The 25,113-nt window shown below is 49.4% G+C and overlaps 12 protein-coding genes across 12 annotated transcripts; 7 read left to right on the top strand and 5 right to left on the bottom strand.

Annotated features, from left to right (window-relative positions):
* Positions 1-1,022: 1,022 nt before the first annotated feature.
* On the bottom strand, positions 1,023-1,733 carry N7509_011106 (uncharacterized protein; the record flags this gene model as incomplete). The annotated part of the gene is made up of 1 exon (XM_056635743.1): positions 1,023-1,733. One exon carries the CDS (start codon positions 1,731-1,733, stop codon positions 1,023-1,025), a length of 711 nt encoding a protein of 236 aa, XP_056486363.1.
* Positions 1,734-2,077: 344 nt separating this feature from the next.
* On the top strand, positions 2,078-4,553 carry N7509_011105 (transcription factor domain-containing protein; the record flags this gene model as incomplete). The annotated part of the gene is made up of 7 exons (XM_056635742.1): positions 2,078-2,223; positions 2,276-2,322; positions 2,379-2,433; positions 2,494-3,634; positions 3,696-3,797; positions 3,845-4,139; positions 4,201-4,553. The coding sequence occupies 7 exons, from the start codon at positions 2,078-2,080 to the stop codon at positions 4,551-4,553; spliced, it is 2,139 nt and encodes a 712-aa protein (XP_056486362.1).
* A 289-nt stretch (positions 4,554-4,842) lies between these two features.
* Positions 4,843-6,534, bottom strand: N7509_011104 (cytochrome P450; the record flags this gene model as incomplete). Its single annotated transcript, XM_056635741.1, has 4 exons — positions 4,843-5,034; positions 5,095-5,852; positions 5,908-6,108; positions 6,171-6,534. The coding sequence occupies 4 exons, from the start codon at positions 6,532-6,534 to the stop codon at positions 4,843-4,845; spliced, it is 1,515 nt and encodes a 504-aa protein (XP_056486361.1).
* An 826-nt stretch (positions 6,535-7,360) lies between these two features.
* Positions 7,361-8,012, bottom strand: N7509_011103 (uncharacterized protein; the record flags this gene model as incomplete). The annotated part of the gene is made up of 2 exons (XM_056635740.1): positions 7,361-7,855; positions 7,953-8,012. The coding sequence occupies 2 exons, from the start codon at positions 8,010-8,012 to the stop codon at positions 7,361-7,363; spliced, it is 555 nt and encodes a 184-aa protein (XP_056486360.1).
* A 679-nt stretch (positions 8,013-8,691) lies between these two features.
* Positions 8,692-9,937, top strand: N7509_011102 (SDR family oxidoreductase; the record flags this gene model as incomplete). Its single annotated transcript, XM_056635739.1, has 6 exons — positions 8,692-8,746; positions 8,805-9,063; positions 9,123-9,286; positions 9,344-9,543; positions 9,601-9,751; positions 9,813-9,937. 6 exons carry the CDS (start codon positions 8,692-8,694, stop codon positions 9,935-9,937), a joined length of 954 nt encoding a protein of 317 aa, XP_056486359.1.
* A 710-nt stretch (positions 9,938-10,647) lies between these two features.
* N7509_011101 (glutathione S-transferase family protein) lies at positions 10,648-11,558 on the top strand (the record flags this gene model as incomplete). Its single annotated transcript, XM_056635738.1, has 3 exons — positions 10,648-10,998; positions 11,075-11,400; positions 11,453-11,558. 3 exons carry the CDS (start codon positions 10,648-10,650, stop codon positions 11,556-11,558), a joined length of 783 nt encoding a protein of 260 aa, XP_056486358.1.
* A 175-nt stretch (positions 11,559-11,733) lies between these two features.
* Positions 11,734-12,615, top strand: N7509_011100 (uncharacterized protein; the record flags this gene model as incomplete). The annotated part of the gene is made up of 1 exon (XM_056635737.1): positions 11,734-12,615. The coding sequence occupies one exon, from the start codon at positions 11,734-11,736 to the stop codon at positions 12,613-12,615; it is 882 nt and encodes a 293-aa protein (XP_056486357.1).
* Positions 12,616-13,422: 807 nt separating this feature from the next.
* N7509_011099 (uncharacterized protein) lies at positions 13,423-15,555 on the top strand (the record flags this gene model as incomplete). The annotated part of the gene is made up of 1 exon (XM_056635736.1): positions 13,423-15,555. The coding sequence occupies one exon, from the start codon at positions 13,423-13,425 to the stop codon at positions 15,553-15,555; it is 2,133 nt and encodes a 710-aa protein (XP_056486356.1).
* A 673-nt stretch (positions 15,556-16,228) lies between these two features.
* On the top strand, positions 16,229-17,482 carry N7509_011098 (uncharacterized protein; the record flags this gene model as incomplete). Its single annotated transcript, XM_056635735.1, has 2 exons — positions 16,229-16,468; positions 16,544-17,482. 2 exons carry the CDS (start codon positions 16,229-16,231, stop codon positions 17,480-17,482), a joined length of 1,179 nt encoding a protein of 392 aa, XP_056486355.1.
* A 648-nt stretch (positions 17,483-18,130) lies between these two features.
* N7509_011097 (GTPase-activating protein) lies at positions 18,131-21,659 on the top strand (the record flags this gene model as incomplete). The annotated part of the gene is made up of 4 exons (XM_056635734.1): positions 18,131-18,935; positions 19,007-19,358; positions 19,408-20,140; positions 20,169-21,659. 4 exons carry the CDS (start codon positions 18,131-18,133, stop codon positions 21,657-21,659), a joined length of 3,381 nt encoding a protein of 1,126 aa, XP_056486354.1.
* A 270-nt stretch (positions 21,660-21,929) lies between these two features.
* Positions 21,930-22,526, bottom strand: N7509_011096 (uncharacterized protein; the record flags this gene model as incomplete). The annotated part of the gene is made up of 1 exon (XM_056635733.1): positions 21,930-22,526. The coding sequence occupies one exon, from the start codon at positions 22,524-22,526 to the stop codon at positions 21,930-21,932; it is 597 nt and encodes a 198-aa protein (XP_056486353.1).
* A 1,428-nt stretch (positions 22,527-23,954) lies between these two features.
* On the bottom strand, positions 23,955-24,953 carry N7509_011095 (carbohydrate esterase family 5 protein; the record flags this gene model as incomplete). Its single annotated transcript, XM_056635732.1, has 1 exon — positions 23,955-24,953. One exon carries the CDS (start codon positions 24,951-24,953, stop codon positions 23,955-23,957), a length of 999 nt encoding a protein of 332 aa, XP_056486352.1.
* Positions 24,954-25,113: the final 160 nt, after the last annotated feature.

Below are 25,113 nucleotides of genomic sequence, written 5' to 3'. Positions count from 1 at the left end.
GGAAGAGTTGCCTAGGTAGTGAATGGTGGGTGCTTCTGAGGGGGAAGTCGGAAGAGGGAACTAAAAGTGAAACCAGAATCTAAAGAGGGTCCAAGTAAATCAAGACTGCCTGGGAAAAAGCGAGTTCAAAGGATGCGATCGTGACCAAGCCAGCGGACGTAAAATAAATAAATGCGAAGATCTCTATAATATTAATGAAACTCTCCCCGCAATCCAACCCGATAGTCATATAAGCCGAGGCGATTAATATAAATACGACCTTGAATTCCTAGTATAGACGAAATATTGAGTTGAAGATCAAATGGTACAAGTGAGTAAGCTATCTATACAATTAAAGGAATCCTGGACATTTTTTCAGAGAAAAAGAGTCGAAAGGTGCGTGGAAAAATATTCCCATGGACGCATTAAGGCGAGTTGACGCTGTCTCTGCAACGCTGCAGTAGGTGGGAAAATATGAGAAAGTGACTCAGCTGCTCTGATAAGCCGCTTTCAAAGAATAAGACGGAACTTTAGAAGAAAGACCGTGACGCTATATTACTCCGGTGTCTGCAGCCTGGAAATGCTTGATGCCCGAGGTCCTACCTCATGATCTCCGGGAGCACGCTGTTACCTAGCAGCAAATTCAACAACATCGCGTCTTCGCGTGGACAGGCAGCAAAGGCCTATTCGTCGGATGGTTGAATGGCATTGAAGTCGAATTGGATATTGGATTGGCGGAGATTTGCACCCATATCAACACCCTGTTATATCGTTATCTGACCATTCCATTGTATTGGATTGCAAAGCGAAAGGGGGGAGAGAGAGAATCGGATGCATTGAGAAAGGACGAAACTATTTAAATTGTGGGAATGAGGCCGGTGAGAAACAAACTGTTGCAAAAGGTCCATGGCATCTGTGTGACATTCAAACAATTCTCTCGTGGTTGTTTTTGCCTTGGGACCAGATTATTGTTGGCTTCCAATGTTTACAAATAATTCCGGGGTTGCAAGATAAAAGAAACCAAAGGAAAAGACAGTGGTCATTCACAGCTGGGTAATAATAGCGGGCAGATTCTCCATATCGTTAATAAACCCATCAAACTCAGTTCTCACATTATCCATATCCTCGTCTAAGTCATCAGTCCATCGCTGTATATAAACGGTTTTCAGTCCAACGCTTTGAGCACCGCGCAAGTCGTAAGCATGCGCCGCGACTAGAACAACCTCCTCCGGCCTTAGTTTGACCAGGTCCAGTGCTTTCTGATATGCCAACGGGCTAGGCTTATAGACACCTAGTAACTGACTGGAGAATAGCATGTTGAAATCCAAGCCGGAAGACCGCGTCAGATCAAGCTGCAGGCGGGTTGTACCATTAGCATGAACAAAGACTTCGAGGCCAAGATCATCGCGTAGGCTGCGAATTGCTTTTCCGACCTCTGGCCACGCAGGTTGAGAGTGCCAGGCCTGGATAAGTTGCTCTTTGGAATCGGGGGCTATGGCGGCGTTGAAAGAAGGAAAGTCAGGAAGTACTGCGTCGAGAACACGGGCAAGGGTAACGTCGATATCCTCAGGTGAAAGTCCTTGTTGGTGACGTTGGCTATTCTCAAGGAAGTATCTTCTGCGCCATTCCAGGGCAAGCTTCGATCTTTCTGCCTCAGGGATGGAAGGAGGCAAGGATTTGACCACGCTGGTATGCCAGTCAAGACATGTGCCCATGAAGTCGAAGAAAACGGCTTTAATCTTTGTTTGAGACATTTGAACGGACCTGATAAAGTGATTTGAGTGGTAAGAAGATCAAAAAAGAAAACTCACAAACAGAGTAAGGATAGATAAATAACCTGAAGATAGCGGGTGTTCGATGGGTGTTGTGCCGTGCCGTAAGCTGAGGATTAGAAATCCATTTTGCGGGGGCCGGTCTGAGAGTTTGTTGAAGTGGAGTTGGTCAGAGTATGACCAAGGACATCCCCACCAATACGCTCCTGTAAAGATGAGTCGTTGTCGATGACTGGGCTTTCTCAAGACCTTGAAATCAGTTGATGACCAAAAATTGCTCTGGAGTAAGGTCGTATATACAAGGGTAGAGGATCGGGCCGAAGAGAATGGCGGGTGCTTCCTTCCCCGCACCCGACGCACCCGACGCACCCGACACACCCCGCATTGTCGGCAACTTCCCGCTAGAACAAACTGACCAAACCAACATCCGGTCAATCGTCGGCATCACATCACCCCTATCTTCTTTCACCATGTAAGAGATAGAAATGGAAGAAGGAGAATGACATCGGAGCTGGCCTGCTCAGTATGTTCGGCGACATTCAGTCGCTCGGAGCACCTCAAACGTCACTCTGTCTCACGTTTGTTAACTCTCCCACCAGTGGCCGTGGGTGCTAACCGGTACGCTAGATTATGGCGACCGACCACATGCTTGTGAATTTTGTGGGGCGGCATTCAATCGAAAGTGAGCTGGCGCCCTCTTGGAATTTCCAATCTAGACTGCATCACTGACACCTGCCCATAGAGATGTTCTCCGGCGCCACGAGAAGACCTGCAGGGCCCGGTGTCCGTCGGTGTTCGATGACCGCTTCACACCACAGCAAAATCGAGAATCAAAGAGGCATAGGATATCCGCGGATCAGAGCATGGCTCCAGGCTTTGATCCGCTTCCAGAGGCAAGAGCTGTGGGTTCCGAGATAACGAGTCACACCATGGAAACTCCATTCCAACAATTCAACAGAGCTAGCGAACAAGAAGACACGAACCAGGCCGTTTTGACTGTGGGAAATCATATGGCGTGGCTTAATGATGAAACAACACTATCCAACATGGTCAGCGAATTCAGCGATGAGTCGGGGAACATGCTACTGCCGCTCGACATTTCAGCCATTGACAGTATCCTTTTCCCTCCAAAGGATCCTGACCTCTCCATAGCCGAAGGGCTGGAATTCATGGCACATTTCACGAGCACGCAAGGAATGAGAACTTTCGCCGATCGAGAATCCTTTCGGCATCGGCAGGAAATGGCCCGCGAGGCGTACAAGACGCACGCACAGCAAGGCTACAAAGTGAGGAAGATCAAAGACACTACATCGGATTCGGACATTTTCGAAGTCAAGCCCGAAGAATATTCTCATAAAGTGAATGACCCAGACCCGCTGCACGCCAAATCCCGGGATATGGTTGTCAATCTTCAAGATATCATATCTAACAAGACCAACGACAATGTTATCACGATTGAATGGACGCCGAGTATCAATCAACTGTGCCAAGATTTCTTCCAACCGTCAAACATACGTCGCTTTCTGGAATACTTCTGGTCTTTATGGTACCCGCATTGCCCTATTGTGCACAAGCCCCTCTTCGACCCATTTTCGGCATCTCCGGGTCTACTCTGTGTGATGACTATCATTGGAGCATGCCTTTCACCCGACGAAAATGACAGTCAAGCCTCTAAGGGGTGGCTTGATAGCGTCGAGGAGTTGATCTTTCGTCAGGTTTACTTCCGAAGCGACCGGGAACTTCTCATAGATCAACCTGGCCAAAGAAAAGAAATCGTGCAATGCATGCAGGCAGCCTACCTAGTCAGTTCCTTGCAAAAGCGGGAAGGATCGGTAGAGGCCCAAGCAAGAATGCGAAGACATCGACATGCGTCTATGGTGACGGTAAGTCGAGTAGTACATTTAGACAAGCCCGAGTTTCAAATAACATATGACAGTTGGCGAGACATATTGGGCCGACAAAAGCTTCGCATCGGCATCTGGATATGAGACATACAAGCTCAAACGCTTGGTGGAAACAATTTGCAGAGGAAGAAGAGTTGATTCGGTACGTCTATTATCTTTGCGGGGAAATTGCCAAGCTGACGAGCCCAGTACAATAATATTTGTGTTCCTGATCGACGCTGCACTCACCATACTCCACAACTCCCCACCACGGATGGTGGTCCCCAGCTAAAAATGGATGTCGCATGCCCAGAGTCATGCTTTCAAGCCGAGTCCGCTCCAGAATGCATGAAAGAACTTCATACGTGGGCGACAACTCGATTTTGGAAGAGTCGACTGTCTATTGTGTCCGTTGTCCGGCGGATCTGCCAATGCCCCATTGAAGAGTCTATTATAGAAGACTTTGCAGGTCTCGGCACACTGAATCTCTTCACTTTGGTACAAGGTAAGTCTTAAAGAAAATACTATAAATAAGATTTTGATGCTGATACCTGAACTTTTCGAAGCAATCCACTCCTTGATGTTTCAATTACATAACTCCCTTGTATTCGAATCAACGCTAGCGCCTATCCAGACTGGCCTCGATAATTGGCGCGAAATATGGAATTCACGGGTTCCGGAAGATACTGGCCTGCCTGATACCCCCGAGAACCTTTGGAAACGGGTAGGATTCCTACGGCATGCCTCTGAGTTCTGGCAATTAGCTCGGCTTCTCATGGGGAAGATAATGGCGGCCAACCAGGACGATGGGGAGAATGCCGAAGAGATGGAGCAACTATCAAGATACGATCATACGGATATGGGCGAGGTCAATGAGCTGATCATGGAGTATAGGAGAATGAATTTAGGTGTTGCTTGAATGCATTATGTGGCAGCTACGCTTTGGAACCATGTTGGAATATTGTATTAGTATATACCGCTTCGCCTCTGCAAGGGAGATTATCATCTCCGCTGGCATTTATAAATATCCCGTGAGAAAAATTATTATTTGATAACATGGATTTTCCTTATAGTAATATCAACATACGGTACCAGTCATAACTCGGAGGATGATTACATTGTGGCTAGTATCATAATGCCAGATATAGATGGGGCGTTTTTTGTGTGGCAAAGCGGTCAGTGTGAGTAAAACCATGAAGGCGACTGACTCATAGTGTCGACTTTACTCTTTTCTGTACATGGACGTCAAAATCCATCGGCTTGACAAACCAGTAATTTTCCGTTTTCCAGTCACTCCTGAGGGGCGTAAAGTCATAATCACGAACAAGTCGTGGGATCAGCTTCGACATTTCCAGAATCGAGATATGCTTTCCAAGACATGTTCGCGAGCCCAAACCAAACTAAAACAAGAGTTGTAAGCCAAAATATGTTACAAAATTGCAGTCACATGTGCCACTTACCGGCATATACATCTGGTTCATCTCCTTCAGTTTCTCGGGATTGCTCTCCGCCTCAAGCCACCTTTCCGGGCGGAAGCTTCTCGCTTCAGGAAATACACTATCATCGTAGTGCACGACCCAAGTATTGGCTCCGATGATCGTTCCAGCTGGGAAGTAGCGTCCGCTAATTTCTGCACCGCCTTCAGGAACCTCTCGCCACATCGGCAGACCAGTTGCACTGTGCATCCGCAATGCTTCTTTCATAACAGCCTGGAAATATGGCATTTCTTGGCTCTCCTTAAATTTGACGTTTTCACTGCACAGCCCCTTGGCTGTGAAGTCGTCGATCTCAGCACGTAGTTTATATAGTGTCTCGATGTTTTGAAGAAGGTGCCACATAATACTAGAGAGACTGATGGCTGTTGTGTCCGAGCCGGCTGTGACGTTCGACTGGCCCATGATAAATAAGTGATAATCAGTCACCTTTTCAGGGTTCTTGTTGCGCGCGATGAGTAACTTGTCCACAAAATCCTGTGTTTGGATATGCTCCGATTCACCCTTCTCGGTGTCCTTGGATTCCGTCTCGTGAAGGCGAATCTTCTCCTGCACAAATTTGCTGATGTATGCTCTGCCGCCTGCGCCGGACCATTTAAATTTACTCAGCAGCCCAAACAATCGGGGATGCCACTCTGGATAGACCCCGATCATGGTGCTATACATCATGACCTTATGCAGGGCGGCCATTGCACCATCAATGTCCTCACCTCTATCGAGAAAGCCTAGTAACAACGTTAGTTTATTGCGTCATTGATATATTCACAAAGGGTCTTCTACCGAATCGCTCGCCGAACGTGATGTTTCCAATCACATCAAATGCATAACATTGGAACCAGTGTCCAAGGTTGAATGATTTTTTGTTTTCAGTAAATTCAATCAATCGGCGATTGAATATTTCCGCACAATCGTTCACAAATGGCTCATAATGCACAAGGGAGCTCATGGAATAAAGACTGGTGAACCGCTTGCGAGTATCCGCTAAGGGACAAAGTCAATCATCCGATAACATTAGAGACAAATTAGCGATGGGGAGTACGTACAATGTCTTTTGATGTTTCGGTCGGCAAATACTGTCCACTGCGCTGGGTGTTTCCACCCATCATACCAAGCGGACTTGGCGAACTGCGAGCCTGTACCATAGACGGCCTTGATCGCGGAGATGTCACTGATACTGTATTGATTCGGAGCAAGGCGGACGATCGGGCCGTACTGCTGATGAAGTCGGATATTCTCATACTCAAATCTACCGTGGCGTAATCGGTTGAAGTACCAAAGGGACGTAAATCGAGTCCAGAATGGACCTGGAACATCCTTTAAAGAAGAAAAGGTCGCTCGTCCGAGCCGAAGAAGGATGTGAAATACAAAGAAAAGGGCAGGAGCTAGCAATAATATAAATAAATGCATGATGGAGGAGGCCTACTGGGGTCCATAGGGGCAATGGGAGGGTGATGGAGTTTGCTTTTATATCGGCTCTCGATGATTCGGGGTTGATATCGACCGAAGGTTCCACCCCCACCCCCACCACCACCCACCTTCTCCTCAAATTCTCCAGTTCTCATCGCTTGAACGGAAGTGGCTAGTGGCAACGGCAACATCGGGCAGTACCAGTAAATAATTTGGGGTCCAGATGCGGGGATGATCAATTTTCCTCTTGACATCTTGGGGTCTTGGTATTCTCCAAAACGCGTCGAATATCACAATATTAGATATCGAATCTCTGCGAGCCCGGTATCTAAGTTCGGTTGCACAATTTAACCGCGTTCAAAACTAGGCGAATCCAATGCTGGTATCAAAGGAGGAGAGAACCCCTGCGGGGAGAGAGAGAAACGAAGCTTAAGCAGCGTTGTAGAGCGCAATAGTTCTTCATCTCCACGATTGGTCGTCGGCCATCGCCAAAACTTGTCGCTGAGTCTCTAAAAGAGGACACAATAACCAAGGCTGCAGAGCGGAGGAGTAAGGGATAAGTATAGGGAGAAGAGGTTGATTGACCGAAGTAAATTGTAGTACATTGCAATTGCAGTACACAAGCGAAGATAGAGAAAAGGTATCAAATCGCGCTAAATAGCCAGCCCGTCAAGAAGATCTACCGCGCATCTCTCGCAGCCTGACCTTCAAGAAGGGTGGAATCAAAAAAAGAAAAAGAAAAAATCCGTGTATCGCCGTCGCGCCAAAAAATGATGGGAAAGATATGGAAAGACACGCCGTGGACCATTTTTTGGCTCGGTTCCGATCACTTCTTATCTCCCCATAGACCGACGATTCCCACTGAGAAGGCAATACCAGAGATCCAAGCTCGAACAAGGTGCATCCGACGCTCCCGGTCCATTTCGCGCTGAACGCTCTCTCCGTTCACATCCTCCTCGGAGTCAACGAGGACAAGATCCTCTTCCTTCTTGCTGGGTGATTTACCCAGTGACAAGCCCGTTGTATCACAGACCACCTCGATGACCCAGTTCTTCAGACCGAGGTGGCGGTTGAAGTAGTAATCCAAGCCATACGAGCTGACCGTGTTGAGAACATACATCCAGAGCATGTAGGGATGTTGACGGTGCGGAGGAGATACGGAGTATGCGAAAAAGATACATGTGTTGGTCAGAGCGGAGAAATTGAGGGTATGTTTGCGATTCAGCCGCTTGACTTCATTGAGGCAGCGGGAAGCAGTGGAAGAGGTGGGGAGGAGCTTGAGGGCGGGAATGGTGATGGAGGAAGTCGAGTAGGAGAGACCCTGTTGGTGCGACGGAGGTTAGCATGGATTGCTGGCTGCCAAACGATTGTTGGGGTGTCTTGATGCGATCGCGCAGAGATCAAAGAGTTGGGCTTACGGTCAGGAGACCAAGCGACACGGTCCCGACAAACTTGGAGACGGTGATGGGGCAGGCCATGGCGCAGGAGTGGCGGATAGCTATTTTACCCCGGTGGGAATGGAGGGGTGCAATGAGGCGACTGAGTCAGTTGAGTCAGTTGAGAGGGGAGGGAGGAGGGAAGAGAGATTGGAAGCAAAGAAGGCGGCCACTCCATTTCTTTGGCGCCGTGACGTCGTTCCAGGCCAATCAGCAACACCACGTTCTTCAACATTGCAGGGCGCTAGCAGCGCAGGAAACATAATCCAGAGTGGAATAATTATTGCAGGGAGTATTTTGGATAATGCACTCGATTGGTCAAGGAGGTCATAGTATGTAGTAGACGCGGTAGGAGATATGGGGTTAGCCGGTCGCATCGCCGGGGCGTGTACAGTGTGGTAGAGTATAGTTTTATACTATTCTAGAGTATTGCATATTCATACTAGTACACTACTAATATACTACAGTAGCACTAAATACAATACTACAGTATGCTATGCAACTATTGATTACTCAACTGTACATACTGTAACTGTAATAATGAACCTCGGTCCCCGGCTGTGCTTGTGGGGAAACCGCGACGGACCACTTCAGCTCCGACTCCGTTCTTTCCTACAACGTTAAATCTGTTAAGATTCAACTTGCGACATTCCACTCCTTAATTCTGTGGAACTTCTTCTCTCCATAACCCCCTGCTATCATCATCTCTCCCACCTCCACTATGCCTCTTGCCAAGCATGAATACATGAGCGATGTCTGGAAGGATGGCATCTTCAGTGAGTCCCACCGCTGCCCAAATCACTCCTTGGATAATCGGCCTAACCATCCTATTAGATAACAAAGTCGTCTTCTGCACCGGCGGAGCTGGCACAATCTGCAGTGCCCAGGTTCGTGCTCTGATTCACCTCGGCGCCAATGCCTGCATCATCGGCCGCAACGTCGAGAAGACCGAGAGCGTCGCTCGAGAGATGGCAACTATTCGACCAGGCGCCAAGGTCATCGGTATCGGTGCTGTCGATGTTCGCAAATTCGATGACCTGAAGGCTGCCGCTGAACGCTGTGCTAAGGAGCTCGGCTCCATCGACTTCGTCATGTATGCCATTTTGCTTACCGTAGCGATCCGTTCTGCTTACTGACTTGGCCAACCTACAGTGCCGGAGCTGCGGGTAACTTCCTGGCCTCCATTGAACAGCTTTCCATCAATGCATTCAAAACCGTGATGGATATTGACATCATGGGCTCTTACAACACCCTCAAGGCGACCCTACCTTATCTGGTTGAGTCCGGCGGCAAGCACAGAGTGGATTCCGGGACTCGTATGTATATCCTCTCCCGACTACATTTCGTTGGCCCACCATGCTGATCCGATCTAGTACAACCTTCCCCCGCAGGAACTGGTGGCAGAATCATCTTTGTCAGCGCCACCTTGCACTACCGTGGCATGCCCTTCCAGGCCCATGTGTCCGTTGCCAAGGCCGGCATTGACTCGCTGTCCAACTCCGTGGCCATCGAGTACGGCCCACGTGGAGTGACCTCCAACATTGTTTCTCCTGGCCCGATTGCGCAGACTGAGGTACGTTCCCCTGCCCAAAGTAGCGTTTGAGCCCTGGCTGACAAAGAAAAACCGTAGGGCCTGGAGCGTCTGCTTCCATCCGACGCAAAGGCTGCCTACATCAAGTCGCAACCTCTCGGCCGTGTTGGCCATGTTCGTGATATTGCCGATGCTACCGTCTATCTCTTCTCCGATTCCGGGAGCTATGTAACCGGCCAGACGCTCGTTGGTAAGTTCTTCTTGGCTACTCACACCGAACGGCATGATACATTTGCTAATCTCCTTCCTAGTTGATGGCTCGAACTGGCGCATGAGTGGAGGCATTTCCGCCAGCGACAAGCTGAGATATCCCGACTTCCTTCTCTCTGGCCAGGATGTGCCCAATGTCACCGGCAAGAAGAAGTCCAAGCTTTGAATGAATAGCCATCAGGGAATTTATACATAGACTCTAATTTTTCAAGGCCAATAATTCTAGCCATTTAAATAGCTTGTGCATATAAGCATTCACTATCCGCGGATATACTACATTTCGTACCCGATGGTATGAAGAGAAAGGAGGCAATCACAGCAGTAAACCTAGTACATCTGAATGTGGTCAACAGTAAGCAACAATCAGTGTCGGGATCGTAGAATCGCCGAATCGGAGCTTGCAGTTGATTATGAATCTGCAGTCGCAAACAAAATTCTAAAAGAAAGAAACCAGCAGTTTACTAACCACTCCAATTACCACGGGTGGAGAGGTGGAGAGTCGAGGCCCATCAAAACCCGCAGACTCCGGGCCGAGCAGATCGCGCGTTTTAGCTCGGAGCTGTTGGATCTTAGCCCTCTCGTGAGTGGCTACGGGCTGAGGCTTATTCCCGGTTGTTCACCAACGACCGACCCGATCAAGCACTATGCGAGATAATCAGCCCCAAATCCTAAATACGGACCCTTGAGCAGATCGTCGGCCTCGCATTTTGCATTCTCTATCCAGTCCCCAACGTCCACAGGCGGGCTATACATAAGCTTCTTTTTATTGTCTCAACTCCCACCTCGTATTTCCTCAACGCATCACTTGTAGCATTGCATCCTTGCAAAATACAATAATTTTTTACAAATCCTACATTGTGTACCCTACCGACTACCATGGCTGCATCGAATTCCGCACCAGTCATCACAGTCTTCCGAGGATTCCCCGAAAAGGGCTGCTATACATGGTCACCATTTGTCACTAAGCTTGAGGCTCGCTTGCGCTTCGGTGGAATTTCTTACAGTGTCGAGGCCGGGTCTCCACTAAAGGCTCCGAGGGGAAAAGTGCCCTATATCACCCTTATGCACGATGGTCAATCCCAGTCCATTGGCGATTCCGGGTTGATAATTAATCTATTTATTGAGTCTGGATATCTCAATGACCTTAATTCCCAACTGTCACCTGTGGAAAAGGCCCACGACATCTCCACTAGAGCTCTGCTCGAGGACAAACTGTATTTCTACCAGGTACGCAGCAAGTCCTCGATACCTCTACAGTACTGTAAAGCTGCATCCTCCTTCAGGTCTAATCTTTCAATGATAGGGACAAGAGCGATGGATTGAAAATTACTACACTATGCGCGCCAAGATCCTCGGCGGCCTGCCCTGGCCTGTACAAGTTATTGTTGGCAATTTAGCTTATAACAAACAAGTCCGCACCTTGCGAGGCCAGGGAACAGGGACTTTCTCCGCTGGGGAAATCACCGTATTCCGTGCGAATATCTGGGAGAGTCTGAATGCATTAGTGTCGGCTGCACAGGCCCAGTATCAAGATCGGGAGGGTCCATTCTGGCTATGGGGTGGCGACATGCCCACTGAGGCTGATGCAACTCTATTTGGTTTTATTGTTTCTGCCCTTATCTGCGAAGCGTGAGTATCTCCTCTCAATCCATCAAATTTGACGCACTATATTGACTTGCAGAAGGTCCCCGACCACAAAGAAGGTTGTGAACAGCTACCCAGCGCTTGTGAGCTACGCCGGGCGAATCCACGACAAATATTTCCCGGATTACGAGCGATGGGAGTAAACACAAGATATTGGCACAGTGTGAGTGGCTCGCTTCTGAATTACGTTACCAATCACAGGCCTGCTCCAGGCGGAAGGGACGCTAAATCACGTGACCCGCCAAGGTTATCTATGGATCATATCGTGCCTTCCTAATCAACATCTCTATTTCCTCTGTCAACTTTCATCCGCGCATCATGAATACTCGAAGCAAGCCCCGTTCTCTCCCTGAGGATGCTCATGGTATCCTCAATCCGGAAATCGATCAACTCGACGCTTTCTATCTCGAACTCGGCGATGAGGACAATCACCGCTTTCTGAGCATTCAAAACTTCCGCAAAATCATATCCGCTCGCAAGACCGCATTGAAAAATAACGAAAAATGCCAACAATTTCTTGTCGTTACTGAAGTCAAACTCTCCGATTTTGAAACTCTATCCTTGGAACCGGAATCGAAACACCGTCGCCTTTACTATAGTGTTCCTACCGAAACATTGGCTGTTAAAGTCATGCCTCTTGACTCTCACGAAATCGCTATCAAGGAGTTTGATAAGTTAGTGGCGAGACAAGTCGACGGATTGCACTTAGATAGTGAGGTTCTTAACCCTGGTTCGGGAACGAAAATTATGGGAAATTTCAGAAAAGAAGCTGACTCGAGTTGGGCCCATATTTCTGACCATTTACGTCCGAAAATCATTCTCGAAGTCGGTTTGTCACAGTCTCAGCGCCAACTCAATTTGATCAGCCGCGGCTGGCTTCAGTCTTCAGACTCATCTGTCGAAGTTGTGATCACTATCGGAATCGACCGCAATATTCCAAATATACAGATTGACCGATGGGAACTTACTCTAAACCCAGACTATGGAAGAACAAGATTCTCGCCTCCCCGCATTGCTTCTCGGACTGAAAGTTTCCAAATCTCACGCAACAATGACACAACTTCTAGTGCCCCAGATCTCAGCATTGATTTCCGAAAGTTGACCGGCCATCTCCAGGGTCCCGAGGCCAACTTGACCATAAGTGGGGCGGATCTTGAAACACTTGCGGAGCGAGTTTGGCTATATCAAGGCATTTTGTGAGAAGTTCCAGCAATACAGTCACTTCACTTATCTCTCACTTCCCGCCCATCGATCTTATTAATCCCATCCAACATTCGCTACAAACCAGTCGCTCAACCTCCAATGCTCGGCCCAAATCCCACCACCTGCGCAAAGGAAATTCGCGCGACTTCTCCATCCTCTTCAAAGTCAAACTCTATGGATGGACTGATTGACTTCGGCTGTGGATGTTGGGCATGATCTGGAATATCATCTACTTTCCCTTTCATTCTCCGCTGTGTTTCATTAGCTCGCTCCTGCGTTGAAGAACTCTTGTTGCAGCCATTAAGGACTGCTCCTTTCCAAACGGACCAAGAGAAATTTTAATCCTCCTGACTCTATTTAATATTATGTTTGAGATTCATCCGTTATGCAAGACAAATAGTATTGTAGGCTTCCGTCTGTAAACTAGACAAAGACATCAACAAAGAATCTCAAAGAACAGATGACGAAATGTCATGCCAATATAGAAACATACTCAAAAGGAGACAGTAGTCCCGTGACAGATTTGAAAAGCAGGATCATGACAATAGGCTTTGAGATGTATTAAACAAAGAAACCAGGCTGCCTCGAGGCTTTTATATATAACAGTCAGGAACCCAGAAAAGTTAATCAAGGCTGGAACTTGAAACCTTGGAAGCGGCAACGGACCTCTCTTCGGAACGATAAATTAACGATTGCAATTTCTTTCTTTCACGCCAACCCATATCTCATTCAGTCAAGCTGGGCTGCGGGGCATTGTTAAGCATCCTACTGGCAGCATTGACTGATTTGGGCGCGACCACGAACATGGCGCATCCATACCGAAGAAGCGAAGCGACCGGCGCTAAGGTCACCAAGCGGGCACCAAAAGCCAAAACGCAGAGCATGGGCATGGCAATGGACCATTCAGGAAGTGTATCACCGCTAAATATGCAGGATCCACAAGAGCATATCGAAGAGGCCGCAAAATTTCGCAAAGCTCAGAAGCTTAAGAAGGAAGCACAACAAGCTCTGGGGAGACATCAAAAAGACTCAGCCCATAATCAAGGATCACAGGCAGAAATCCGGGGCCTGCAAAATCGATTGAAGGAATACACTGAAAAGGTTGGCAAGGGGCAAGTTATTAACTCGCAGCAGAAAGCACAGATCCATGCTCTACAACAGGAACTGTCTGATGCGATACAAAAAGAGCAGATGCAGATCGCAGGAACGGCTACTCAATTAGCGCAAAGCCAATCGGAAGTACACAATGCGGAGATAGAACGTCTACATCGGCTTTTGGTTGCCTATGAACAACAGCTTGCAGCGGGCCAAGCACTCGACGGAGATCAGCAAGAACAGAACCTTAGCCTCAGACGAGCACTTAACGATGAATTGCGAACGGCTGATATAAGAGAGAATTATATATTTGACCTCGAGAGCGACCATTACCAGATCCGGCAATTGGGCGAAGTTTTCAAGCAGCGAGAGCGCAACCTTGAATCTGAGCTCGAATTCATGAAGCAACGGGTGGACCTGCTAGAACGGGATCTAGACACGCTGGTAGAGAAATCCTATATCACCGATAACCGCTACTACAACATTTTCTGCGAGGAAATCTATCAGTGGAAGAAACTGAGAGATCTTATATTGTGTTCAGAGCCCAAGAAGTCATTCTGGGAAAAAGTGAATTCATATGGAAATTTCATGCAGAAGACACTACTGTTGTCAGATGAGGCTGTCAGGATATCTCATGATCTCCTCCTGCGAACGGAGTACATTTGGTCTCGCCAGCTAGTCGAACAGCTCGAGCTAGCGCAAGGTGGATATTCATCGTTCAGTAAGGTGATGAACTTCCGACCACTCTCCGTGAGCGGGCTCCACCAGCTACCGACTAAGGAGTCTGAGAGTGATTCTGGCTCCGATGCCGAGCAAGATAACGATTTCAAATTTTTCCTCTCGCCTGACGCGTCACCCTTTGCAAAAAGTGCCGAATTTACAAGTCTTAATACATTTGTCGAGGACAATCTGAAGGGACGGTCTTCACGATACTGTAATGACACAGATGAAGAGGACTCCGGATACATGACCGACATGGCCACTTTCTCTGGGACGAGTCTTTACCAGTACACCAGTCCACTTGGCCAGCATCCCGGGTCGAACAATACAGACCACCTCGGCCTCCAAGGCTTCCAGCCTCGAGAAAACGTCCCTGAAGAGATCATTATATCTCGAAGTGACAAGGCCACACGTGCAGCCACTGCTTCTCGAAAGCGCTTACACAAGGGCCCCGGATCCCATTCTCACGCGGTGGATGCAGATGAGCCTCTGATTCAGCTATCATTGGGGAAAAAGCGCACGAGAACCTCTTACAGTCCCTACGCACATCCTGATATAGGCCCGAGGAGCTCAATTGTACACAACTACGTGAGCAGAACAAGCCAACAAGATGTCGTCGTACCACGCACCCGAAGTAAAGGAGAGTTCCCAGAGCGAGTCTCAAAGCCAAACCTGGCACGATTCCCTCAGTCAAAACGGCGGGAACAGCACCGTTCACCATTCAAGACACCGCGGGCGTCGGTCTCTTTATCAGAGGAAGAACTGTCGCGCATCGTTGCTGTTCGGACGTCGGCTGACTCCACCGAGACAACCACGAAGGGAATGCGAATTGTCGAAGAGAGTGCCGTTGAGTATAGTCTGGCGGGATGGATCTGGATCTATCTCAAGCGGCGACCGAGAGCACTCATACAGCCATTGGTTGGCATCGCAGTCTGTGTTGCGGCCATGTACCTCATCGCGGATTGGCGGCTTTATCGAGAGTTTGTTGCGGCCAACACGGCGTCCGATCGGATGATGGCTCGCATGCGTCGAGCTCAAGCAGAGTACCGAGTAGTGGATTCCCCTTATAGTAATGGGCAGTGGAAAAAGTGGCTGGATGTTGATCGGGTGGCATTGCAGTGATAGACATGAACAGTGGTGGGCTGGGGGAAGTCGGGGTAGAGTGATAGATAGGGATGATCCACAGATGAACAGAGACGGGGCAGTATAGAAATGATATTATCTTTACTCACTGTATTCTGTATATATTATATACTAGTACGGAGTATATTATTTTCAAAAATAAGAGTCCAATCAATAAATACAACGAATCTATAGATTATTTCCCTAGAATATGTCAATATCAACGGACTTGGGCTCCGCAGTTAGCGCCGATCGCCTTGCGAGTCCGAACGGGGCTGGAACGATTTACTGTGTTGTCACGGTAATACCGGCCGCGAAAGTCCATGAGGGGGCATTAATGCGGGTGACGTATAGTATTATGGTCACGGGCGGTTTTCCAGTAACACGACGGCGATACGCCAGAGATGTGACCATCAGCAGCCAATCACCGTCCTCCACTGGAAGGAAGCCACGGCAGCTGCGTGCGTCACCTGCTCCACTTTTTGGTTTGCAGTCGCCGCCAAAGACTGATCAGTCTCCACTTAGCACCTCCCCTCTTCCTCTTCTCTTACTCTTATTAACTTACACTCCTACGAGTACGAATACTTGACTTCCCCCCCTCCTCTCTGCTCCTCCATTTATCCAATTTCATTGTCTTCGACGTCCGCTCTTTACACCCATACTCTCTTCGACCATGTTCGTTCGCTCCCTCTTGCTGGGTGGCACTGCCGCCTTGGGCGCCAGCGCTATGCTGGTTATCCCTGAGATGGAACCCAAGGTGGAGGCCGTCGAAGACGGTTTCATGAACGTCCATCCCATGCTTTTCGAGGATATCCGCAACGCCGTGGTTGATGTTCCTTGCACTGAGTGCCCCTTCCGCGAGACTGACAAGGATGGCTCCGTCAGCTGGACTGACAACAAGCCCTCTACTCTGGTACGTCGTTACTTTTGATGCTCAGCATGAGTATCTCCCCCCTCTCTCCACGGCGCTTTACTGATGGATATATAGATGCTGGACTTTACCATCGAAGATAGCCGCCTCATGGCCAACGGCCGACAGATCTTCCCTCCTATCCCCCCTTCTCCAATCCACGCCGTCCAACAATTGGAAGATGGCGAGGAATCCGATCCCATGCCAGTAGGCTACGCACTGGAGGTTATGCCCCTGCCATCTCCGGCTGATACCCCCGGAACCGACTTCCTCGATGTTCGTTTCACCGTTCTTGACATCGAATCTCACCCCGTCCCCGTCGATACTGTCGCGATCACCCTGATTGTCGACCCCACTGGCGATCTATACATCGCCAAAACCTCAATCGAGACCACTCCGGCCCCCGAGCGTTCATCGTGGAAAAAATGCCAGGGCAAGCCCAAGTGCCTGCAGGAACTTCTGGTCTCTCGCGTCCGTGGTCTTCTCGCCTCTGCTAAGGATCGTCTCATCAACCTCACCTCCCACAAGGGTGGCCGCAAGGGCTGCCATGGAAAGCACAAGGGCACGATGGAAATGGGTCCCCACGGCGAATACCCCCACGGTGATTTCAAGCCTGAGGACTTTAGTCCCGAGGGTCATGAGGGTCACCACCACGGCCACCAAACCGGCCCTTACCTCCCCGAGAAAGCGGGCCGCCCTCACCACGGTCACCACGGTCACCACCCGCCTCCCCCGCACGGTGCATTCGCCCACACCTTCTCCCGCGTTGTTCGTTTCATCGTTGTCCCTGCTATTCTCGGCGTTCTGGCTGGACTTACCGCCAGTGCCGTCGGCATGCTGGTGGGCCAGGTCGTTGTCTTCTGCTGGCAACGCTACCGCGGCACCCAGCCCAAGGAGCACAAGGCTGCTTGGGAGGACGGAAACTCTTGTGAGAAGCAGGGCCTGATGGCCGAGTCCGAAGATGTACTTCCAGAGTACGTCAACGAGTCGCAGCGTGGTTCCATGGACAAGAACTAAATGGGTTCAACCACCCATATACACAATCCTGATCGACGATAAAGCTGAACAGCCATGCGATCAAAAGTACCCACATTCAACAGTCAAGCGTTATTGCAGTTTGAAACTTTACCGTGACTTGACAATGTTTGATTCACTCTCCCATGACCATGTTGTCCTATATTTTCCTTTCCTTTCTCCTCGTGATGTCCAGCTTGTACAGCGATTTTCCTTCTCTCTCTACAATGATACTCCTTTGATTTTCTTCGTACAACTATGTCCTCAAAGCTTTTGTAAACAATAAAATACATTATCCCGTAATAATCTATCAGTTTGAACTCGTAGTTGAGAGTTGAGAGCCCTACTCAGAGAAATGCTGACTGTAAGGCTGGGTATCATTCACGTGACTGCGACGGACATCGCCAGCATCGCCCCCTCCCAACAACAACACCCCCCATCCCCCCACGTTCTCTGAGCTACAGGCCCAGTGCTTGTTCATGAGTGATTCATATTGTACAATGACCGTTGGAAACTCATTTAAACCAAGCACGGGCCGTTTTGCGCAGCGTTCTGTCCCAATCAGCTCGTCATCTTAAACCGCAGCTCTAGCTCCGTGCCGACATCACCTCTCTAAACGCCGGGTCCGACTCAGCTCGACTGTTGCCCACCATGATTCCGTGGTCGTCTTTCGTTCAGAAAGCCCAATCGCTTATCGATCCGGCTAATTTCAATATCCCCTCCCTCTCCTCATCTGACGGCACACCTTCCAAAGCCTCACTATTCCGCCAACAATTCCGCCTCCCCGATTCACAAAACCCGCTCCAAGAGATTACCGCCGAGCTCGTCCTCCCTTTACCAAACTCGAACTCCGGCTCGGGCGATAGCGCTCGTCGCGTTGACCGCACGGGTAACCGATATACCGGCCGTCTGCATCTCAGTGAGCGATTTATCTGCTTCTCTACCCAACCGACAAGCTTCCTGCCCTCGGCTACACTTAGCGCGTCCACCAATTTCACTGGTCAAACACATGGTACCGGTCCTTCTGGCAATGGTTTCACTCTTCCGCTCTCCTGCATCCGGCGAGTTGAGCGTCTACACAGTGCTAGTCATGTTTTCTCACTCGCATTGACGACATGGAATGGCCTGCTGAACAAGCAACAAGAGCCCAACTTTACCCCACAGCGCTTGATCCTTCAACTTGTCGGCAGCAGGCAAGCATGCGAGCGATTCTGTGACACTCTTAAGAAAGGGTTGCGAGAGGGCATGAAGGAGGTTGACAATCTAAGACTTGTTGTCAGTGACTGCTACTCGGAATACCTACTCTCCGGTGCGAAAGGCAAGGCACAAGAAGGAGGCGAGGGAGATGGTCGGCCGCCCCCTGATGCCGGGTTGGGTATGCTTTTCCGCTATCCTGGTGATGCGCGTAAGCTTCGAGACCGGAGTAAGATGAGACTCTGGGGTGAATATTTCCGAGGTATGCCTACAATTTGATAGTCTTTTCCCCCTTCCTCCTTCCAAGGTCGGTGCTAACTCTTCCTTCTACAGAGAACGGCCGGAATGCCACTCTTGTTCGACAACCAACATTCCATAAGTTGATACGCGTGGGCTTGCCCAATCGACTGCGTGGTGAAGTATGGGAGCTTTCATCAGGCTCCCTCTTCCTTCGCATTCGCTCTCCTAAATTGTACCAGGAGACGTTGGTCAAATTCCAGGGCCAAGAGTCTCTTGCAATCGATGAGATTGAAAAGGATTTGAACCGCAGTTTACCCGAATATCCTGGCTTCCAGAGCGAGGAGGGCATTGGTCGTCTACGACGAGTCCTTACGGCATATAGTTGGACGAACGCCGAGATTGGCTACTGTCAGGCTATGAATATTGTTGTTGCCGCTCTATTGATGTTTGTTCCCGAATTCCCACTCCCGATCGCAGCTGCTAATGCAAAACAGTTATATGTCCGAGGCACAAGCATTTTTCCTTCTTTCCGTTCTCTGCGATCGCCTTCTCCCAGGCTATTACTCGACGACAATGTATGGTACCCTTTTAGATCAAAAGGTGTTCGAATCCCTGGTGGAGAAGACAATGCCTGTTCTTTGGGAGCACCTCATCAAGACCGATGTACAGCTTTCCGTCGTTTCTCTTCCATGGTTCCTTTCATTGTATATCAACTCTATGCCTCTCGTTTTCGCCTTCCGTGTTCTCGATGTCTTTTTCCTTGAAGGTCCCAAGGTTCTCTTCCAGGTCGGCCTGGCCATTCTCCGCATCAATGGCGAGGAACTGCTTGATGTCCAGGATGACGGATCATTCGTCTCGGTTCTGAAAACCTATTTCTCGCGCCTCGACGAATCTGCCCATCCAAGATCCGAGAACCCAAAGCTACGTGCCATCACTCGATTCCAAGAGCTGATGGTTGTCGCTTTCAAGGAATTTTCTGGCATCACACACAGTACCATTGAAGAGCAACGTGAAAAACACAAGGGTGCGGTTCTGGAGAATATTGAGAACTTCGCTAAGCGCACATCAATCCGCAACCTCGGTCCTGAAAGCAAACGCCTCAGTGTGGACGATCTTGGAACAATCTACGATCGCTTCTACGATACACTCTATCAATGGCAGCAGCAGCAGAAGCTCTTGGAGGAAGAGAGAAGACGACAGGAGAAGAAGAAATCGGAACGTCTTTCGGTCCTTGGCCCCCCCTGCAGACACAGAGATGGGTCGTGTGGGTCTTGGGCCAAGCCCGACTCATATGGACTATGACGCTTTCCGTGAGTTCCTAGCTGCAACCTCGAAATGGGCTGTTTCGGATACCCCTGCTGGCTCAAGGTCAGAGTCTAGCTCTGGCTTCGGCAGCCTCAAGGGCAGCAGCAGCAAGTCACTATTGTGGGCCAATCGTCGGCAGCCGGCCGACCACGAGTTCATGCAGCGTCTGTATCGGAAGTGGGCCACGGATTCTGAAGAAGGATTAAGTCTACAGAATGTCGTTAATGGACTGGCCAGACTGAAGGGGTCGCCGGATATCATGAACAACATTAACTACTTCTTCAATCTTTATGATGATAGTGGCAATGGCCAAGTTGATCGGGAGGGCATTCTGAAAATCTCCGAGGCATTCCTCTTCCTTTCACGTCGGGGCTTCGAAGGTACAATTACTGCGACACAATCTTTGGAGGACTTGAACAGCCCCCGTGATCACGACCATGCGGAACAGAATACTCTTACAGTCGACGAGCGCTTCCTTGGGAGCGTCAGCGCATTCATTCGTCGCTGCTTCGAGTACGCCGACCCAAGCCACCCTGAGAATCAAAAGGCATCCCAGCAGGACGCCACCACCGAGGTGACAGACAAACTAGACTCTTTCGCCATTGGAGATGACGAGGAAGACCTGATCAACGTCGACGACTCTAAATCGAACAAGCCGGCACCAAATGCCACTTCCAAGCCAAGCCAATCTGGCGACGGCGAGCCAAACCGACCGAGATCCGAGTCCGCAAACCCAGCTCTCGACCCCAACAATCCACTCCACATCACCCTTCCTACCTTCCGCATGGTTATTCTAGCAGATGAACTGCTCGAGCAATTTTTCGAATCCTATTTCCCGCAATCATTCCATCTCTCCGACCACCCTCACCCAGCCTCACTCGCTGCATCGTCATCTCTATCATCTAACCTTACAACATTCTCCAACATTGGCAGCGCCCGTCCTTCTAACATCGCTACTGCCGGCAGCGTTTCTGTCGGCGCCTCCGGTGGGATCGTTCCACCCGGCAAAGGCCTTCGCGGTGTCCTCGACAACATCGTCACAGATGGTATTCGCATGGCTGCCGAGGTCAAGAAACGCATGGACGAGGCTCAGCGAGATCTCGAACGTAATGCCCTCGGCCGTGACGACGACGAAGATGAGGATGATGACGAAGATGAACTCCGCCGCGACAGTAACGCCGCCGCTGCAATGGCGGGCGGTATCTCCAGTTGGGGTGCAGGCGCATACGGCGGAGACATGGAACGTCGCAGTGTCCGGGACGCAGATCGCGATCTCCTTGAAGGTGCCGAGGTCCTTAGTGTCCGCGAAAAGGGCGAGGGCTCTTCGCTTCTGGACAACAAGGATGAAGCTGAAACGAAGGGTCAGCACGGAGCCAAGGGCTCGCCTTCTTCCGCTCACGATGCGGAGGTCGTGAGTAAAGTCGTTGAGTTTGAGTCTTGATGATATCCCGTTCTTGTCTTGTTATACTTTGGAGAATCCTTTTATTCCAATGCATCCCCTCGTTCCCTTCCTTTGGTTTCTTAACTATATCTATCGGTGTGCAATTATACCTTGTTTGATGCATGTTCCGTGTCTGTGGTGGTGTGATGTGGTAGAAATCCATTGTTTAGAAGCTTTTCAATTCGGTTCTTCTCCCTTGTATTCACCTAGCTACCTGGGAATCTTATGGATTTGATACATTCCAAGGTTGTCATGTACCAACTATCTCTTCTAGAAATATAGAAGTCTCGTAGTATCACCTAGAGCCCACTCGGCCGTCTTCTCGACATTCCCCGGCTCTTTGACTTGAAGAATAATGTCTTTGATCCATTCCAACTGGACCAGCCTATGATCATAATCCTTTCGCATACCGTCCATCTGACCCTCCATCCCGTGCCAATTGCGACAATTGTTGTTCTTCCCCGCATTCTTCGTCCGGCTCAAAAAATTGATCAAGGCCTTGTAACAAGATAAGACCCCCATCGAGTAAAACTCATCGCTGGTTTCACTGGCTCTCCATATCTCAGAATATCCATCTGTTATGTTATATATCTCATGTGTCCATTTGTTGGGACATTCGAACGAGTTTCTCGAGAGGTTGTCCATTTTCTCATCTATGCCCTGTACCAGCTGCACCTTCTGGCGCCCAATACGCTGCTCGAGAAAAGGGATATAGAGCTTTCCGAGCTCCTGTCGGCCATGAGCTTGTACGAAGCAGTTATTGCAGTGCATATCGTCATACATCTCTTCGTTTTGCAGGGTGCGGGGCCACTTCCGAAGCTCCTCTTGGTTATTTGTTTCTCGTGCACCTATTTCTTCATCTGTCATATAGGTGTAATGTACAGAACCATGGAACAATGTGCGTTGCCAATCCTTCGAGGTCGAGTACTCAGCTCGCCTCGTTGATACCGACATTCATTACACTTGCATTGATGACGTATGAAACCGCAGTGTGCCAATTCGGTGGAAAATGCTTCCTGGATTAACAATCGACTTCTTGTTCCTTTGATAATTCAACGAAGTCTTCGAAAGTCATCTCCTCGAAGGCGGCCATTCCGCATTCTTGAAACCAAGCTAATCGAGATCTTAACTGTCTTTGATCCTAGCGCTCATTATTATGTATTTGAGTTATCGCAATTCTGTATCTCCTTTGGAGTACTTCAATCTCACACTCGATACCAAGGTGATGCCTTTGGCGCCAAGCTTCGTCTGTAGTGGGGTCTTGTCCTGTGCTTGCTGGCTCCTAGCTTGTAAATTTGGTAACCATGGGCGAGTTAGGGACAGGTTTTTGGTAGCCCAGTCCGAGAATGCGATGGTTGTTAAAAGTAGTATGAGGTAGCATGCGGAGACAGTCGTCATAGGCCCATAACATCGATTTCCATTCAGCCTTATTAGAGCAGTCAGGCTGGATTGTGTTGGTCCTCGAGTCATATATAGGTACGGTTTTCCCTCCTTGTTGTATCGATTCAAAGAACAAGAGCCGCTCGCAGAAGTCTAGTTTCATCGGCTGGATGACCCATCGCAAATGGACGTTTATTTGGCTGAGCGATATTAGGCTGGCTGGATCTAAGAGTTGGAAGATGGGGTCAAAATCTCGGGCGGTAGGTCCGGACATCGACGCAGCTTTATTGGATGCCATTTTCCCTGTCGCTTCAAAGGGCTCTGGCTTTCTCTCGGAGCTTTGGGGGTTTCATCGTTTTTTTACGAATGTGAGACCACCCAAGTCTCGCATCCGGTTAGTGGCCATTTGGAGGCCATTTGGGGCCACTAGTTAACCAAGCCAATATGACTCATTTTACTGTGTGGATTCGTGCATTTAGTTTCTACTTTGCGAAAGAGAATTGCGAACCTTGGAATTGTTTCGTTGACACCTGGAAAGATATTCTGTATAGGGGGGGGGGGGGGCTTATTTATGAATTTCCTCAATCACTTGGGAAAATACTACACTTCATCCATGGATAAACCCTACGAGTAAACGCCAATTAGATACTCTCGTCCTTCGGAATCTGGCTTCAAGTTTTCCGCAAGGAGTGCCGCTCAACGACTCTTCATGCCATCAGTCTATTATTGCTACTACTACCTAGGTAAAAGATTATTTTCCTTGCACAAGGTGAGCTTTTACGTATATTACATATTGGAGAGATAGTCGGGATAATGTTTGGATTGATTTCTCTTATTGCAGACAAGACAAAACCAATCCGAATTTCTTGAGCTATCTATCTCTACATGATATTCCGTACAGAGAAGTCATAAAACCTAAGAAGATGAGACTCCAGAAGCCTTGATCAGGAAAGCGGCAGCCTCCTTTGCATCACTGCCGTAGGTGATGTGAGCCATGACATTGAATCCATTCTCACAGACAGGGTCACCGGAGGCGCAGTACTCCTTAACATTGCTGCTAGCAACCTTTCCAACAGCCTGGGTCTTGAATGGGTCACCAAAGAGAACCGCAGCGCTGATCTGGCCGGAGCTCAGGCTGCTGGCGGCATTGTGAACAACCATGGAGCCCTGGGAATAACCACCAACAACGACCTTGGTCTTGGGGCACTGGCTAAGAGCCTGCTTAACCAGCTTGGCCATGATGGGGCCGCCATTGGCACCCAGCTCGGCGTTGCTTGCGATTCCAGCATCATATGTAACACCCTGCACGGTGACCTTGTTGTTCAACTGAGACTTGAGTGCGGAGGCGACCTCGGGGCCCACGACAGAGCCCATGTTGCCCATCTCAGTGCTACCACGGGCAAAGATAAAGGTCAGCGGCTGGCAGCCCTGGTTGCTGGTGACTCCGTTCTCGGTGGTAGATCCTCCTAGCTGTCTTTTTCCCAGGCCAGAGAGGTCACCCAGACCAGAAAGACCAGAGGAGTCGCTGCTTCCAGAGCTGGGAATAAGAGAAGACAGGGCTCCGAGGCCAGAGCCAGTGGAGGAACCGCCGCCTGTGCTGGGGATGAGGGAGGACAAGGCACCAAGGCCGCTGGATGAAGAGGAGCCACCGGTAAGACTAGATAGATCAGGAAGACCACCGGTGCTGGAAGAATCCGAGCTATCGCTAGAGCCACCAGGGATGAGAGATTCAGGGCTAGGCAAGCCGCTGGTTGAGGAGCTATCACCACCCAGGCCGGGGAAAAGAGAAGAAAGAGCACCCAGGCCGCTATCACTGCTAGAGCCACCCAGGCCAGACAGTTGGCGCTCCTCGATGGTGCGGGTTGGAGCCGCGAGGGCGGTGCTAAGAACGTAGAGGAAAACGGCGGACTTCATTGTGAGAATAATGCGTGATTTAGAATGGAATCCGTTGAAGACCTTTGATAAAGATTGAATAGAGGCCAGCTCTGAAGGAGAAGTAATGAGAGTGAAAGACTGGAGGAGTGATCGAGGATGCCAGTTCATGAACGGGTTGAAATCATACTGTCCTTTATAT

This window comes from Penicillium cosmopolitanum, assembly GCF_028827165.1.
Source record: "Penicillium cosmopolitanum strain IBT 29677 chromosome Unknown utg000009l:1.0-9042332.0:1.0-9050551.0, whole genome shotgun sequence".
Taxonomy (NCBI): domain Eukaryota; kingdom Fungi; phylum Ascomycota; class Eurotiomycetes; order Eurotiales; family Aspergillaceae; genus Penicillium; species Penicillium cosmopolitanum.
This window is presented reverse-complemented; position numbering and strand designations above follow the sequence as displayed.